This window comes from Sphaerodactylus townsendi, linkage group LG08 (genome assembly GCF_021028975.2).
Source record: "Sphaerodactylus townsendi isolate TG3544 linkage group LG08, MPM_Stown_v2.3, whole genome shotgun sequence".
Lineage (NCBI taxonomy): Eukaryota > Metazoa > Chordata > Lepidosauria > Squamata > Sphaerodactylidae > Sphaerodactylus > Sphaerodactylus townsendi.
The window spans coordinates 19,153,436-19,171,954 of NC_059432.1; the positions used below are offsets into that span (position 1 = coordinate 19,153,436).

The window sequence follows — 18,519 nt, forward strand, 5'->3', positions numbered from 1 at the left end:
CATTGATTTGTTTTCTTTCACCTCAAGCACAGGAAATAATGGAAATGTTTTCACTTGTGTGTATTCTAACAAACATGCGAAATGTTTTTGATCCCACCCAAAATAATCTCTAATGAAAGTGTTTGTGTCAGCGGAATATGACTTTCTCTCCTATAGCCCCAAATTCCTCCCAAATGACTGTTCCTTGAGGAAGGGGGACCTCCAGAAACGGCACAGAGAGGAAATTGGCGTTCTGCCATGGGAGATGGGAATTGGGAAAAAATTATCTTCCTTGTCTGCCTGTGGAAATTGTTAGGTGGGATCCATCCCAGTAAAATTCTTGGTGTTATTAAAGAGTTTGTCGTTCTTCCAAAGTTCAGTTGCCCTTTTCCATTTTTGTTTCATTCAGCATCTGCATTTGAGAGAAGCTGTCTGTTCATAGTTTTCATTTTTCGTTATATCCACCTAAGTCTTTTAGTTAGCATTTAAACATTTACCATTATTGATAAAGGATGATTTTGGTGAGCCTGAGATCAGACATGGTACAAAACTGTGGTTTAATGGTTAAGCTAGCTATATCTGAATGCTGGTCGTTTCACTAACTGTGCCATTGTAGACCTGGCGGCAGATTGACAAAGATGAACTAGCCTGATAAGTTTGTTAATGACTATGCTTTAATTGCCATGCTATTGAAGTCTAGGGAGGTCAGATTCTAGCATTTTAATCCCATTAGTTTTTATGGCCAGAAGTTTGTTTCTGGCAGCCCCATTGGGCGGTGGGGAGAGCTTCAGGGAGTGGCACATCCTTGTACCAGCACGGTTGCCCCTCCAGTGAATAAGGAGCATCCCCTCTAGTACAGGAGCAAACTCACTGGCATCTGCCCGCCCCTCAGCTCTGCAGCGGCAAAACCCGGAAATAGTCGCCACTCTGCAGGGGGGCATGGTTAGCTAGTAGAACGTGTTCTTTCAGCCTGAGCACCTCTATCAGTTTCGTCAGCATGGCCAATTGGCCATGCTGGTAGGGGCTGATGGGAATTGTAGTTCCTGAACATCTGGAGAGCCGCAGGTTCCCTACCCCTGGGCTAAGGTGTTCTTGGGTGGAGCAAACTATAGTTGGTTCTCACTCGGGCTTTCACACAGTGGGTGCCGTGGCTGGTGCCCCAGGACACTCAAAGGGGCTTACAATCTCCTCGCCCTTCCCCCCTCACAACAAACACCCTGTGAGGGGGGTGGGGCTGAGAAAGCTCAGAAGAACTGTGACTAGCCCAAGGTCTCCCAGCTGGCGTGTGTGGGAGTGCACAGGCTAACCTGAATTCTCCAGATAAGCCTCCACAGCTCAAGCGGCAGAGCGGGGAATGAAACCCGGTTCCTCCAGATTAGAATGCACCTGCTTTTAACCAACTACGCCACTGCTGCTCAGTACAAACAGAAGGAAAAGTGGTTCCCGCCTCTCAAGTCTTATTTGCAGGATTTCTGTTCACCTGCAATTTTGTAATGCAAGAAATCCTAGGCGAGGCGGGGGGATGGGACACATACATTTTCATTTGGACCTACTGAGCTATTGACATTTTCCAAAGCTGATGTTGTTTGCAGTCCAGGTCCAAGTTGTGGGATCCTCACTTGTGTACAATATATGAAAGTGGAAATCAACACAAATGTTTCCTATTGATGGCAAACTCCAGTGTGCGTGTTGCTGTCCAGGTGGCCTGAAATGTGTTTTAGGATATTTACCATCTAGCTTTTTTGAAATTGGATTTTGTAATGAATCTTTCAGGGTTGCCTTCCTCTTGTGCTGATGTTCGATATGAAGGAAGAAATTGATGTAGAACCACACTTTATAACTCAGCTAATGGAACAGCTGGATGTCTTCATTAGCATTAAACCAAAGCCAAAGCAACCCAGCAAGGTTGGTTAGAAATGTGATTTTTCTTTTTTCCTCCAGGAGGTTTGCTTTATCTCTGTATCTCTGAAATATACAAACTCTTGTGTATATAACTGGAACATTTTGCTTTTTAGCAACAGTACCTCATGTTTTCTGCTTCAGCAGAGTAATACAATCTGTATTTTTAAGGGATCGATCTAGTTTGAATTTCTGAGAACTATACTTCTCAGTAATTCAGAAGTTCTGTGCCATCCCACCCTGAGCTTCTCACACAGTCAGGAAACTAAGTGGGTACCAAGGTCAAAGAGAGTGGTATTCCTGTGGTCAACTCTTGATCCCCAACTATGGGTAATCGTTGCATCTTCAGTCGGTCACGGTGACATTACTCCCAGTCTGTTTCCTTAATTGCTGCAGAAGTGCAATTAAATAGTACCATCCAAGTTCACTGTGGATTCTTTAGTCCGTCATTGTTTACTGCATGTAGCTGCAAGCCATTGTAATATAAAAACAAAATGCACGTGTGTGTATGCCTGCATAAAGAAAAAAGAAATCCATGTAAAACAGATAATTGCATATATATATATATAGCTGTGCAAATCTTAGTGAAAAGAAAAGAAATTGTATACAAACTTAGAGCAACATAGCAAACAACACAGAGATAAAATTGCTTTCTAAAACTCTTAAAAAGAAGTACCTTCTTTGCTTGCAAATCTAGCCCTAACTTTTTTTTTGCAGAGCAAAAAGCGATATTTTATGCATAATAGAATGGTCAGTATTTGACAGAAGCAGGCCAATATATACCCACTGTAATCAGCTGGTATATTATTCAAGAATTTAGACCTAGGTTCTGGATAAAGAGATCAGTACAAAGTGGATTAATGTATTGTTGAAGGCCTTCATGGCCGGATTCGACTGGTTGTGGTGGGTTTTCTGGGCTGTGGGGCCGTGGTCTGGTGGATCTCGTTCCTAACATTTTGCCTGCCTGTGGCTGGCATCTTCAGAGGTGTGTCACAAAGGGAAGTCTGTTACATGTGTAAATTCCACAATTCATTGTCCATGAACTTAGCATGCCCTTGGCCTTTGTCAAGGTTTAAGTGGGTTAAGTTCACTGTGCAATAAGAGCTTGTAACGCATTAAGTATCTTCCCCGGTCCTTGTTGCTTTAAAGTGTTTGGTAAGAAAATGAACCTTTAAATATTTCCTGAGTGACTTTCCTCTCTTTTGAAAAGAGTTTCTTAGGTTGAAATTAGTGTTCATCTCTCCACAACAAAGAAGCTGTTGATTTGGTTGACATTTGTCTGAACATATTTAGGTGCCTTGAACAGAAGTGATGAAAGGAAGCGTGAGTGACTTGCGTTTCCTCTCCTATGGTGGATGTCATCCATACTAGCAGGGAATGCATCTACTTCTCTCATGGGGACAAAACATACCTTTTACTTTGATGTGTCAGGTGCAAAAACTCACTGGTTGAGATCTGAAAAACACAAGGAATTGCTTGCCGTTTCAGTGCTTCTGCAAAAGGTGTACATATCTAAACAGGTGGCTCATCGTTTGTTTGGATTCTGAGCATTTGATACTTGATTCCACAACTTTGCAGCTCTTCTGCCAATCTGTCTTAAGGAAAGGAAAATAAAATTAACATTTTGCAGAATTTTGGAGACATTAGTAGGAACAAGAGTTCAATATGGCAGCATCCTATCCAGTTACAATCAGATAATATCTACTATTATCCAGCTTTTAACTTACAATATTACCAAATTTGTATCTGGCTTTATTCGAACTGGCTGTACTATACTGTGGTTTCAGTCTCATTACCTGCCCTAAAGCCCCCCAAAAGTCAATATTTATTTTCTTGATCTCCCAGTAAAACTTTTAGTAATAAAGGCTTCCAAGGAAAGCAAATGCAGAGCCCGTAATTCTTTTTAATGTGGTTTTAGAGATGCAAAAAATGCAAATACAAAATCCCAAGTTAAAAGGATTTTAAAAAATGAGCCAGATGTTTTAACAGTCCCGTAAACGATAGCAGGCATCTTTACTAAACTTTGGCCTGGTTTACTCACAGCCTACAAATGGTGCCGGGAGATTTATTTCGCTCCTGTGGGTTATAAGTTTGTATGGCAGAAATATTATTTGAGTCCTCCCCCATGTGCCCAGAACCTGTGTTTCTCTCCACGATGCTGATCTTCCAAAAGCATTGCAGTGGTAAGGTGAAGCAGGCCCTGTGATACAGCACTTGGACACTGCTCAGTTGTGTGTACTTTCAGTTCAGGCTAGCGTGAATTTGAATGTAATCTTGGAAATGGCTGTTGTGAATTGGCACTTATCCTCCAGAGTACTAACAGTCTCAGAGAACGAAATGTGTACTCATGTTAAGTTTACAGAATATCCACAGTATGTGTGAAGACTTGGAATAGTACTTCCCGTCCTTGCCCCCTTCAGGGGCAACGGGGCTGTGTGGATTTAACCCCTTCCCCCTGCAAACCGTGGTTTAGAAATCAGGGATGTGCTTAGAAAATGAGCTCCCTTTCCTCCTGTTGGAGCAACCCCCTTCACATCTTTTCCATTCTCAATGTTAACTTTGGTTCTTCGCTGCACAAACCCAGTTTTTTTGAACCATAGAATCAATAGGTAGTTTACAAGGAAGCCATGGTTTGTGTTGTCGTACATTGCAGTATGACACCATGGTTAACTAAAAGAGAATAAACTGTAAATAAACATTCCTGATGTGGGATATAGAATTTGGAAATCCTTCAACTTGGAAATGGAATCATTAGAAGGAGGAGGAGCAGCAGCAGGAGTTTGGATTTATATCCCCCTTACTCTCCTGCAGGAGACTCAAAGGGGCTTACAATCTCCTCGCCCTTCCCCCCTCACAACAAACACCCTGTGAGGTGGGTGGGGCTGAGAGAGCTCTGAAGAACTGTGACTAGCCCAAGGTCACCCAGCTGGTGTGTGTGGGAGTGTACAGGCTAATCTGAATTCCCCAGATAAGCCTCCACAGCTCAGGCGGCAGAGCTGGGAATCAAACCCGGTTCCTCCAGATTAGATACACGAGCTCTTAACCTCCTTCGCCACTGCTGCTCCTGCATTTGTATGATGCCACTGTCTTTTTAAAGAATATCTTTTAATTATTTCACCATTTAGGAATACATATTGTCAAACAATGTGACTTAAAGTGGTTCCAGAAATAACAGAACATGATCTGCCACATGAATTATAAACAATGTACGTAACATTTGCAAGTGATAGTTACATTTTAAAAAGTGATTTAAGATTCTAGTACATAAATACAGTACGAAATATATACATACACACACTCACCCACACACCTACGTGGATACAAAATAATAATAAGTAGGTTAATAGCAATCTTAAGCTATGCAGATAGGATTCTATTTTGAGGGCCAGAATTGTATAGGTAATGTAATAAAGGATCCCACACTTTATAAAAAGGATCAAGCCATTTTTTGTGTATTATTGTCAGTTTGTCCGCTGTTCTGTAATCTTGAGCCTTTAACAACCGTTCATCATAAGATGGCAATTGATGCCACTGTCTTTTCAAGATGCAGGGGGACAGGTGCATCATATTGAGCATCTCTAGAGCATCTTGTTGGTTAATCTTGCTTTATGAATGAGGAACAAATATAGAAAAGGTTGACAGACAGTCTTGTGTTGTGGAGTATCAAGGACAGACCATTCAAGGAGGAGGCGGTTCACTTGGCTCTGCTCGCCAAGAATTGGCCAGATATCAGATAACTGAACATAATTCTAAGTGATATTTACAGAAGAAATGGATTTTTGTTTAAATGTCAATTTACTCCCTCCTTTTGAAGTCTTACGAAACGTAAACTCTGATTCAATAACTGTATATTTTATCCTGTAACTGTTGGAAGAAGCTAGCTGCATTTTAGTGTTTCCATGTTCTAAAAGTTTGATGAAAAAATATATAGAAAAGTCAGATGTGTTAGAGGGTAGGTGTCCTTTTTCCTGCATGCCCGAGGTTGACTTTGATTTAAGAGCAGGTTCGTAAGCAGTTCCCCTCGTTCTTTGTTGCCAACTGAATCAAATTGTTTGAAATATTTATTACACTCTCATGATTGTATATTTCTTTTTTTCCCTCTTTTACAGTCTGTAATTGTAAAAAGTGTCGAGCGAAATGCCTTAAACATGTACGAGGCACGGAAATGTCTCCTGGGCCTTGAAAGTAGTGGAGTTGCCATAGCAACGAGCCCGTCCACAGTCTCCTGTCCTGTTGGCCTCTCATGTCCTGGCTTGGATATCGTATCCTCAGCTGGGCTCGGACTCACTGGACTCGGTACAAACCATTATACTTGTGTTCATAATATTTCAAAACATAGCCTAATGAGTTGCAAAAAATGAGCTATGTGCAGGAGACCCAACAGGGGAAATTGAAGTAATTCTGTTCATCTTAGACATGGGAAATAACAGGACCTAAAGGCATATGTTGGCAGGTCAGCAGTTAAGATTGGAATTGTCGAAATAAAATGTGCAGCAAGGAGGACAGGGAGACGGACCACAGCTCTCAACCCATTTCTTATGAGGTACATATAAAGTTGCCTTATACCAGCGGTTCTCAGCCTGTGGGTCGCAACCCCTTTCACAGAGGTCTCCTAAGACCATCGGAAAACACATATTTCCGATGGTATTAGGAACCGAGACGCAAATCATTTTATGGTTGGGGGTCACCACAACATGAGGAATTGTATTAAAGGGTCACGGCATTAGGAAGGTTGAGAACCACTGCCTTATACAGTAATCAAACATAAGAACAAGCCAGCTGGATCAGACCAGAGTCCATCTAGTCCAGCTCTCTGCTACTCGCAGTGGCCCACCAGGTGCCTTTGGGAGCTCACATGCAGGATGTGAACGCAATGGCCTTCTGCAGCTGTTGCTCCTGATCACCTGGTCTGTTAGGGCATTTGTAATCTCAGATCAAAGAGGATCAAGATTGGTAGCCATAAATCGACTTCTCCCCCATAAATCTGTCCAAGCCCCTTTTAAAGCTGTCCAGGTGAGTGGCCGTCACCACCTCCTGTGGCAGCATATTCCAAACACCAATCACACGTTGCGTGAAGAAGTGTTTCCTATTAGTCCTAATTCTTCCCCCCCCAGCATTTTCAATGAATGCCCTGGTTCTAGTATTGTGAGAAAGAGAGAAAAATTTCTCTCTGTCAACATTTTTTACCCTCCCATGCATAATTTTATAGACTTCAATCATATCCCCTCAGCCGCCCTCCAAACTTAAGAGTCCCAAACACTGCAGCCTCTCCTCATAGGGAAGGTGCTCCAGTCCCTCAATCATCCTTGTTGCCCTTCTCTGCACTTTTTCTATCTCCTCAATATCCTTTTTTGGTATGGCGACCAGAACTGGACACAGGACTCCCAAGTGCGGTCGCACCACTGCTTTATATAAGGGCATGACAAACCATCAGTCCCTCACAGTCTGTATCTTCTCAGAGTGGCAGCAGCTCTCTGGGGCGTTGGGTTGAGATGTTTCACATCACATACTATCTGACCCTTTCAATTGGAGATGCCTGAGCATGACCCTGGGGCCTTCTGTGTGCTAACCAGTTGGTCTACCGCTTGGCTACCACTTCTCTGAGTTCTAGTACTCAGTGGGAGGATCCACTACTCTGAGAGGAGTGGATTTTGGCGGAGAACACTTCAAGAATATTGGGTATCCTTCCATGTGGTATCAAAAGAAGAAGAGTTGAGTTTTATACCTGATTTTTATCTCCCTTCAAAGAGTCTTAAAGTAGCTTGCAGTCATCCCCTTCGCACAACAGGCACTTTGTAAAGTAGGGGTGACTGGCAGAATTCTGAGAGAACTGTGACTAGAAGAAGAAGAGGTTTCTTTCGCCACTAGAAGGATTTTGGATCTCTTTCTCACAATACAAACACTTCTTCACACAACGCATTGGTGTTTACAATATGCGTGGTGATGGCCCCTCACAACTAACACCCTGTGAGGTAGTTTCTTTAAAAGGGCTTGGACAGATTTTGGCGGAGGAGAAGTTGACCTGGCCCAAGGTCACCTTGATCCTCCCTGACCCTCAGATGTGTACCGCCTCAGCACCAGGCTGCTCTGTGACAGCAGCAGCAGAAGGCTCCATTGCTTTCTAACATCCTGCACGTGAGCTCCCTGGCACCTGGTGGGGCCAGATTATGATAGCAGAGCGCCGACCAGACGGACTCTGGTCTGATCCAGCAGGCTAGTTCTTATGTTCTTAAGGTAACCCAGCAGGCTGCAGGTGGAGGAGTGGGGAATCGAACCCAGTTCTTCAGATTAGAGTCCACCGCTCTTAAGCACTACATTGCACTGGCTTCCTACCAAAACAGAAATAAATTGAATACATTACTTTTTTAAAATTTCAAAACAATATTCAGCCTTTTCTTCACAGGCATTTGTAACTGGTTGTTGTTGTTTGTTTTTGATTCAGGTCTCCTGGGTCCAACTGCCTTGTCTGTCAACACATCCACTACTCCAAATTCTCTCCTAAATGCCCTTAACAGTTCTGTTAGTCCTTTGCAAAGCCCCAGTTCAGGCACGCCCAGCCCAACATTATGGGCTTCTTCCATTGCCAATACAAGTGCCACAGGCAAGTACATATCTATTCACACTATTAAAAAGTATGCAGTAAAAATATCTGCAGTGTGATTTTTTTGTTTGTTTCAAATACCAAAAGATGCCCTTGTCTTGAACTAGAGGGTCTTCTGTTTCTTCCTCACAGGGTTCTCTGCTATTCCCCATCTGATGATACCGTCTACGGCTCAGGCCACATTAACTAGTATACTTTTGTCAGGAGTGCCAAACTATAGCCAGAACACTCCATCTCCCCCTCCCGGCTTAACCCCTGTCGATATCCACGTCAACGGCATTCAAACGGAGAGCAAGAAAAGCCAAACTTCTTTGAATGGCCACGTAAAGGTGAATATCGTGAATTTATTTTGTGAGCGATCAAAATCAAGCCTTGCAAAGTTTAGGTGAATTGTACTTGTCAGAGACTTTCACTGGTAGAATCTGCTAGCTGTTATGGGTTGTCTGGTCACTCAGCCTGAAAAATGACAGCTAGTTTAGATTAATTCATCAAAAACACTGGTTTGAGAAGTTCCATGGTTAAGGCAGCAGACTGTACTAGTTTTCAAAAATATTTTGAGATTTTAACCTAATAATTACGAAATATGAGTATCTGGGTATGTGAAAGGTTGGGGTCAGACTACTTGAGCATAATAACCAAGAAGCAGCCATCTTAGTCTTTGGCACCTTGAAGTCTATGAAGTGTATTCCAATGGAAGTCTTTGTGTGCCGTGGCTCAGTCATGGAGGGAGTATCCCTAACAATTATTCTTGGGGTTGCAAGCAACAGGCCGCTTTGGGGAGATGTTAGAAAGAAACACCAGTTTGAAACAATAGCCAGCTACTGTGGTAGGTGAGTAAGGATCCCATTTCTAACTGTAGAAGAGGGCAGAGTAGTATAAACACAAAGGTCCTTTCTGCACGGCCAGCTTGCGGGGGTGCATCAGCATAGTTTATGCCGATGCACCCCCATGGGACCGTTCGCACAGACGGTCCCGCTGGGAGCACTGCCTGCGGCGCAGCCTTTGCACAGGCTGCGCCGCTCCCAAATGTTGCTTACCTCCGGTCTCCTTCCGTCGCATTGTGGAGGCCAGGGGACATGCCCCCCCCCCTGGTCAGAGCAACAACGCTGGAGTCAGAGGCCAGGAGGTGTGTCTCCTGGCCTCCACAACGTGACGGAGACCGGAGGTACGCAACGTTTGGGAGGGCCCAGGGAGAAATGCCGGCTTCCACTTGGTGCCGTTCGCATGGCACCGAATGAAAGCCGGCATTTGCTAAAAACCTCGCTCCCCGAGTGAGGTTTGAAAACACCATTTTGGTGGGAACAGAGCGCCGCTGCATCGATTTGGCAGCAGCGCCTGTGCGAAGAGCCCCTGCCAAAACTGTCTTTTACCAGGATTTCAGTCCATGCGGAAAGGGCCTATGTCTAATCTAGGAAGGTATGATGTGAAACATGGAAAGCAGAACAACTGCCAAGGATGGTGTCTTTCATGCTTTCAGTGAATGAGGAAACCCACTCGAGAAGAAACAGTGCTGAGTCTACTTCAGTCTGTACATTTTCCTTCGTGCACTGCGGGCTATGGGTAAAAAAGATTGGGTGGTTCTTACTGCAGTTCTGATCCCCCCCCCTCTCCAAAATATAGTTATGCCAGAGCCCCTTTGAAATCTCAAACTCCCATGAGTGGTCATTTCTTTCAAACAGCTTCAGCTATTTTGTTTGTTTTCCATTGCACAATAATTAAATATTTTAAAACCATGATCAATATGTGCTTGTTCTGGTAGGCATTGTAGGCTGTGTACTGGGAAACAAAACCTGCTTCAGAGATGGGGTCAGGCTTGATTCTTGGGGGGTTTCCATTTGGTTCAAGAGAATGTGAGCAAGCTGCAGTTAGCTGTGACTAATTGGGAGTGTCAACGCCTGCATCACCAGTTACAGAGAGCAAACACTCCCTTCTAAGTGAATTGCTGCAATCCACTCCTATCTGCGGTGTGTGTGTGTGGGTGTGTGTGGGTGTGTGTGTGTGTGTATAAAAATGAGGTATTGTGACACACTGTTGTCTTAGAACAAAATCTGCTCCTCAGTTCCATTACTGGCAGGCCTCCCTTCTCCAACAACTTGGTGTAGCTGCCAAGGTGCTAAACCATATCAACTTTTAGCCTTAGCATGTATTGTTACAGGAGTTTTGCTAGTTGAAAAATAAAAATGGGATAAAGTGATACATGGTTTGGCGGTGGGGATTTTTTTTTTTTTTTGGTTTTTAATCAGTTGTTTCAATAAAAATATTTTGAAATCCAAGATGATGATTTAAACATTCTTACACCGCTTCCAGACCTCAGCTATTAAGTATTCGGCTCTGTCTGCTGCATCACTTGGTGAAAACGTATTAAGTTCAAACCACAATGATCCATCTCGGCAGTCGAGTAGCCATAATGCCTCCGAACAAGTGACCACCAAGGCGAACTCCGGAGAAGGTAGAATCAAAAATAAGCATTATGTGTTCTCAGTGATGTTTCGCCTTTTCTTTTGGAGAGTCAGCTTTCCCTCTTAGGAAATTCAGGATAGGTGATATGCTCGAACAGGTGACGAGGGAGTCTAAACTCTAGCTGAGAAAGTGGCATCCTAGAAATTAAGGATGAGCTGCCTACTAAATTGAGACTCTATGGTCTTGGGAAATTGATTTGAGGATCCAAGATCAATTTTTTTTGTGTGCGGGAGCCATAGAAGGTCAGTATGATGTTCTTTCAGATTAGATCCACATGAGTCTCTGGAAGTCTTTATCCTGAGCTTAGAAATTCACGTTCTGTTAATTTCCCAATGTAAGAATGATGGGAAAGTAGCCATAAATCAGAAGACCATAATCCCCATGGATTATAATCCTCATGGATTATAAACCACTTCAAGTAAATGCATGTTGCCGATTCCATAGGTTTATATTCATGGCTGGAGAGCCTTTTGTCTTAGAGGGTTAAAAAAAAGATCTAGCTAACATGGTCGACATGAAGGGAAGGTGAATTCTTGCGACTGTGTGTAAATGATACCAATCAAGTATGTTCGTATATCGAACTCTACATAGTTCTGCTACTTCTAGCAAAATGCATTGCTTAGGTCAGCCATTCTCAACCAGGGTTCCGGTGGAAAATCGGGATGCCGTGGAGCATGTCCCAGGGCAACAAGCAAAGCAGAACACCAACACTCTCATTTTGTGGTGTCTCCCACTGGTGCGAAAAGTAAGGACATGGGAAAGCTGCCCGCAGGCCTGCCATGTCAGCAGCCACCACCACCCCCAGTGCTACCCTTCACCCTGGGAGGGGAAGGTGGGGGGTGTGGCAAGCAGGGGCAATGGGAGGGGAAGGTGGAGGGTGGCAGCAGGGGTACCGTGAGATATGAAGAGTGAGGACAAGGGTACCCTGACCTCGAAAAGGTTGGGAAACACTGGCTTAGGTAATGGCTAGATGCCTCCCCAGTCCCTTTTGCCACCTCAGTTAGTCAGACATACCATTTCTCAGAGTCTTAAATGCTGTCAACTTCCTTTTCGCTAATGATAGCTCTTCTCTGAAATTTCGCTCTTTATGCATGCTGTAATCATACTGTCAATTGCCCTGATCGTAGGTAGAACATTAATTCATTTATGAACAGTTTACCTAAGCTTCATGGCTTCAGTAGTATAGAAAGAACTAGTCTCTTGTGTTCAGTGGCATAGCTAGGTGGCATGACTCTATGGTGACTCTATGGTCATGTGTGGGGTGCAGTTGTGAGGGGGTAGAGTGTAGCTGGGGGGACCACGGCACCCAGGATGAGCCCCAGGCACTGTTTCACTCAGCTGTGCCCCTGCCCCTGTTAGAGGTAGGATTTTCCTTAGGCTTCGATCATCTGTGATGGGATCCCCATTGCGATACGCATGTGCCTTGTTTTTCATTGTTCTCTGCAGGTTGCAATGACGCTTTTGTGGAAGTGGGCATGCCAAGGAGCCCGTCGCATTCCGCAAGTTCCAGTGATCTGAAGCAAATGATCAGTTCCTCCAAGCCGCCCTGTGCCAAGAGGCAGACGGTCGAATTGCTGCAAGGCACCAAAAACTCGCACTTACAGTACGTTGCGTTCATAAGTATACGACCACAGGAAACACAGGGGGGCATTAAGTTGCCTGATTTGCCGCTCAGTCATTAATGATCCTCAAATGTTCATCCTTGTGTTCCACCCATGGGCCCTGGCCTGGTCCCAGGTTTTTTTGTTTTTTTTTGGGGGGGGGAGGGGCTGGCAAAAGCGCCCCTGCTTGCCACCAGGCTCTTTACTCTCACATCTTCCTGCCCACCCGCTTGTTTGCCAGTTCTGCGTGGGGTGGAATGGCTACATATGTGATACCCCTGAGTGAGGTACTCCTAGTTCATCGATGGCGAACCTATGGCACGGGTGCCAGAGGTAGCACTCGGAGCCCTCTCTGTGGGCATGCGAACACAGAGTTTGTTCTGTGGAGGGCAAAAAATCACACCCACACACACCTAGGCTGCCCTGGGCCACCGAGCATGATGTGCGCGCACCGCAGTGAGCAGGGAGGACTCGGCTGGCAGGCTTGGTGCCTGTGCTCCGGGTGACTGCTGCCTGGGGGGGGGTGGGCAGAGGAGGCAGAGATGCTAGAGAGGCACAGAGCAGTGCTCGTGGGACTTGTGGAGGCTAGAGCAGGCTGGCCCCTGCTTGAGCGGGTGGGGCAGAGGAAGAGGGAGCCAACTGTTTTTTCAAAACTAAAACCTCAGCATTCAGGTTGAATTGCCAGGTTGGCACTTTGCGATTAATAAGTGGGGTTTGGGTTGCAATTTGGGCACTTGGTCTCGAAAAGGTTCGCCATCACTGTCCTAGTTGAAGCTCTGTGTCCTGGTGCTTAACACTTATGTAGAATGTATTGTCGAATATTGTTTGAGCACAGAGTTCTACTTATGTAGAACTCTGTGCTCAAAGTGGTTCATGTACGTAGTTGTTTGGTTATTTAGCATCCCCCTTTCCCTCTGAGTTGCAGGGCGGATTATAAAGTCTAAATCAAGTGCAGTCAACAGGATGGGAGCAATACGATACGGTCTGCACGGCAGAAATCTGAAAACAAACAGAAATTTCAAATGCTACCTGGTAATCCTAACAACCCAGATATTATCCCAATATTGCCAATGGGGATAAATAAAAGACTCCTGCTGTGAATTCATGCCTGAGGCGAGGTTGAAATCAAGGACTTTCTGATTTGCTGTGTTACCCGCTACTTTAACTCTTTAGAGGAAATATGTTTTCAAAGGTGTTCTTAGCCAGGAAAGCAACCGTGTGAAACTACGAGGGCTGACTTTTATGTAACTTGTGTTACTTTTATGTCGCCTCACATCTGAGGTTGCTGCTTCCATGTGGCTGTTGCTCTGGCAAAACATGAGCTTGGGAAACTATGTGGGAAGCAGTCTACAATGTAAAGAGGTCAAAGTGGCATTGTGGGATTCAGCCCTGTCATACGACCCTCAGAGATGATCTTTATGTCCCATGTTAAACCCAGAATGGCATGGGAAGCAATTGGACTGAAGTGGCAGCCATCTTGCTGAAGTAACATGAGAATCCTCTTACAAATTAGAGATCTTGTATGCAGCCATTCAGGCTTATCTTATCATCTCTGTAAAACTGTTGGACATGGGGCTGCTTCAAAGAATATTCAGAAATTCAGTGTGTGTAGATATTAGATTTCTTCATAAACATGGACGAAGCGCAAATAGTCAAACTTCTGTCGCTAAGGCTACTTGACGCTGAAAACCAATTGCTTTCTACTCAGCACATGAAGGGCATTTTACCAGAGGGCTCCTACCTTCCCCACTTCAGTAAAGGGCTACCAAGGTATTTCTATAATATTTCTTCGCCACACCTCCAACGTACCTTAATGCTAGCCCGACTGAACGTCCTACCCTCAGCAGTCCTGAGCGGCAGATTTCTCCAGAGATCCCATACCAACAAAGAACATGTCCCTGCTCACAAAAAGCCATCGAAACAATCGAGCACATCCTCCTAGATTGCGAACTATATGCTTCATCTAGAAGACAATATATAGACCCATATACTGAGAACTATGCCTACTCATCAGACAAGGTCAAATCTTTCTATCTGCTTTGTGATCAGTCTCCTCAGAGATCCCTAGACGTTGCCAAATTCCTGGCGCTGGCACAACAGATTCGCCACAGATTTTAGTTTATTTATTTATTTATTGTTTTAACTGCTGGAAATGTCTGAACCTACTTATTTTAACTTGATTCTCCTCAACCTCTCTGTTGTATTTTAAACTCATGCCAATAAAAGGTTGATGATGATGCTATAGGAGTCAAAATAGCGTAGGATTCAGATACCTGAAGGACTGCTTAAGCTTTGGATGCTACTCTTTTTTAAATTTAAGTTTTGCATTTTGCTCTTTGCCGACGATGCACGCTTCTTTTATTTTTATATTGTGTTCGCCTTTGTAATCGATTGCAGCTGTTCCGAGCACTTTAAAAAAAAAGTGCAAAAGAAGTCTCTGCTTGCAAAAGAAGCTAAGCTTTCGTTGCTTCTTACCATTGCACTTCGGTTGTTCCTCAGTGATTTTTGTAGCATGTATTTATTTATCCGGGGAAGGAAATGCTGATTGTGGAGAATGACTCCCAACTCCGTCTGTTCTTTGATCTGAATTTACTGGAAGTGAATGCATGCAATTGCGGTGGCCATGGACACCGGAGCAAAACATTAGCAGATTGCCTGCTACGTCATCTGCTTAAAAAGCAAACTTAAGCTCTGGAGGGATATGCACCGAAGGATTGATAGCCCATTTCCTAAAGATACGTGCTTAATCCACCTTGCCCTTACATTCTGTTTTCCTTTAAGTTTGTGATATATATATATATATTTAATTTTTTACAGCACTGCAGAGAGGTTGCTGTCAGATTCCGAGCTGAGTGCTTCGGAGGGCCCTGTGGCAGATAAAAAAGCCCCTGGAAGCGAGCGAGCGGCTGAGAGGGCTGCAGCCGCCCAGCAGAATTCCGAAAGGGCACGTCTCGCTCCACGGACGTCGTATGTGAACATGCAGGTATTGGGTGTGGACTGAGCCAGCCGCTCGTTCCTACAGTGGCCCATAAATCAGGGGTGGCCCCACAGGCGTCTCTCAGAGCAATTTAATCTCTCCCCAGCTGCCTTTGCGAATTTTAAATCGTTTTACAGTTGCTCTGGTGAACGGAAGAAAACTGTTTTCTGAACAGCGGGGAGAAATCCACGCCTGAAATGTAACGTTTCTTTGGGTGGCGCTTATGATATCCCACCTCTGCTTGTGCTGAAACCACCAGATAATTCTTTTGTGATTCCAACTCGTGGCCAACTTGTGTGTATCTGTGTGGAATGTGTGAGTCAGTTTTGGGTGACAAAATCCTCTTCTGTCTGCCAGGCCCACCATCTGGGGAATAAGGTGGCCTCCAAGAATTCAGATGTTAGCTATTCCTGGTATAAACTTACTGACGGCCGCAAGGGACTGGCTAGAAACATCTGGTCACAGTGGCTGACTTGATGTTCTGTGACTTCGGGCCCTCCTCCCTGTAGGCATTATTCACTTCTCAGGCATCTGCAAATATAACTAATGAAAAGCAAAGGACGGGTTTCTGGCTGGAAGCTGCATCTCAAGCATGATGACACACATTGTTAAGATCTGAAACTCGTGAAGGCCTGTGATAAATTCAGGATATTTCCCCTTACATTACTGTCACCTAATTGTGGGGGCTACACTTGGGTGCCTTGCTTGGGTGCCCATCTCAATGATTTAGAGCACAGGTGTCAAACTTGCGGCCCTCCAGATGTTATGGACTACAGTTCCCATCATCCCCTGCCAGCATGGTGCTGGCAGGGGATGATGGGAACTGTAGTCCATAACATCTGGAGGGCCGCAAGTTTGACACCTATGATTTAGAGGCCTGAAGCCAGCCTACAATGGGAGTCTGAAGAATCAAGAAGATTTCAGTCATCTTAAAGATTCATGGCTGTTTGACAGAGTTTCAGAAACGTGGGTGGATGCAAATTCCCTTTCCTCGTTATGAACAGGGTAGAAAAGTGTATGCAGCCAATATTTTCCGTGTGTCAAAAGGACATCATGCGTACGCCAAATTAGGAGCCAGTGAACACAAGCAGAAGAAAAGTGGCAAGTCTTTTCCCAGCCTGTCACATTTCAGGACGCAGGGGGAATTACGGGATTTTTATTGCTTGGGCCTGACAGCTCTTCTCCCTAAGTTCAGCACAGATACAGCAGAGAGTTGAAAGAGTTCTACCTTAAGCAGTTGGCTGTTTCATAACAGTGATCTATTCTATGCCTAATAAAGGTTTTTATGTATAACAGTGATCTATGAAAATGGGGAGGTCCAGAAACCATACTGTCCCATAACACAAGAGCCCCCCTTTTAAATAAACACAGGGATATACGGGTGTCTCCGATAGCTCCATGCGATTTTGGTTTAGGACGTCCCATAACACAAGAGCCCCCCTTTTAAATAAACACAGGGATATACGGGTGTCTCCGATAGCTCCATGCGATTTTGGTTTAGGACGTCCCATAACACAAGAGCCCCCCTTTTAAATAAACACAGGGATATACGGGTGTCTCCAATAGCTCCATGCGATTTTGGTTTAGGACGTGTTTTCCTAACTCACAAGCATCTCCTTTGAAGAGGGTGGGTGTTAACTTGCAAGTTATATAGGCATGCTATAAAGCAAAGCTCAGCACGCAGGATTTTTTCATCGTTCCTGGGCCAGTGTGGGAGAAACCACAGGGGCAATGACTGTACGTGTGTGTAAAGACGATCAAAGTTTGGGGCACTGCTGTTCTAACAGAACTTTCATCTAAAATCTTAAATGGTTTTGGGAGAAAAGTTGTGTTTGAACATTCCAGATCTGGGTTATTGCTAAACCTGAACTCACTGAAAAACCGTTCCTGCCCCAATTAGCTAACTTTTGGTGAAAAATTTAGAGAAGATTGGAAGTTTGTGGGCCTGCTGGCACATTGTTGTTTACTACTTAGCACTCCTGCATGGATTGTGTTCAAAATCTTTGTGGCTTGGAAAGCAGAGAGCCTGGCATGACATTTAGCTGGGGCCGTGATTGAGCTGCCTTCTGTGTGCTTTCATTTTTAGGCATTTGACTATGAACAGAAGAAGCTATTGGCAACCAAAGGTATGTGGGACAGCTCATGACTTCTAGCTTATATCTGCTTGTTAATAGTGTTGTGAAAAAGGGTTTCTGCCTTTGTGCTTGCTCTTCCCCCCACCCCCAACCACCAATTTGGTTTGTTTGGTTGCTAAAATGGAGAAACTGTATCTTAGGACAACAGGTTTTGCACTCCAAGCGTGCATCTGTGTAAAAAACCCTGGATCTGCCGCTACATTTTATATGACAAGGGAACCCTGTAAACTTGAAACATCTTAGCATAAAGGGCTGTTCAGTTGGCCTGCGATGTTCTTTCTTGGGGCAGGTGTTTAGGATAAACCGTCTCCTGGTTCGTTTCCAGCTCTAGTGCTTCGTTTTTGCCACTGGGTTTTCAGGAGACGAAGTCATTGTGCTTTCCTCAAGCATAATTAGGCTTAAAACATTCATCCACTTTTTGTGACTGTTTGAGCACCCAGTTCAGAGTCCCATGCCAGGCGTCCTGATTGCACAGAGGTGGAGTCGTAAGTTCATACGTCCCACACCACAGAGCATGACAGTTAAAGTGGGGGCATAATATGAAGAAGAAGAAGAAGAAGAGTTGGATTTATATCCCCCTTTCTCTCCTGTAAGGAGACTCAAAGGGGCTGACAAACTCCTTTTCCTTCCCCCCTCACAACAAACACCCTTTGAGATAGGTGGGGCTGAGAAAGCTCAGAAGATCTGTGACTAGCCCAAGGTCACCCAGCTGGTATGTGTTGGAGTGTACAGGCTAATCTGAATTCCCCAGATAAGCCTCCACAGCTCAGGCGGCAGAGAGGGGAATCAAACCTGGTTACTCCAGATTAGAGTACACCTGCACTTAACCACTACATCACTGCTGCTCCATGCAAGTGGGGGAACCTT

General features: G+C 44.6%; 1 protein-coding gene across 2 annotated transcripts in view; it reads left to right on the plus strand.

The window, feature by feature from the left end:
- The window catches only part of BICC1 (BicC family RNA binding protein 1), a 49,306-nt gene that overhangs the window by 12,833 nt on the left and 17,954 nt on the right, over positions 1-18,519 (plus strand). For both annotated transcript variants that reach the window (XM_048506406.1, XM_048506407.1), the window contains 8 exons: positions 1,753-1,884; positions 5,988-6,174; positions 8,321-8,479; positions 8,612-8,808; positions 10,787-10,928; positions 12,386-12,542; positions 15,358-15,523; positions 17,604-17,643. In XM_048506406.1, coding sequence (XP_048362363.1) covers positions 1,753-1,884; positions 5,988-6,174; positions 8,321-8,479; positions 8,612-8,808; positions 10,787-10,928; positions 12,386-12,542; positions 15,358-15,523; positions 17,604-17,643 — 1,180 coding nt within the window. The remainder of the gene's footprint in view (positions 1-1,752; positions 1,885-5,987; positions 6,175-8,320; positions 8,480-8,611; positions 8,809-10,786; positions 10,929-12,385; positions 12,543-15,357; positions 15,524-17,603; positions 17,644-18,519) is intronic.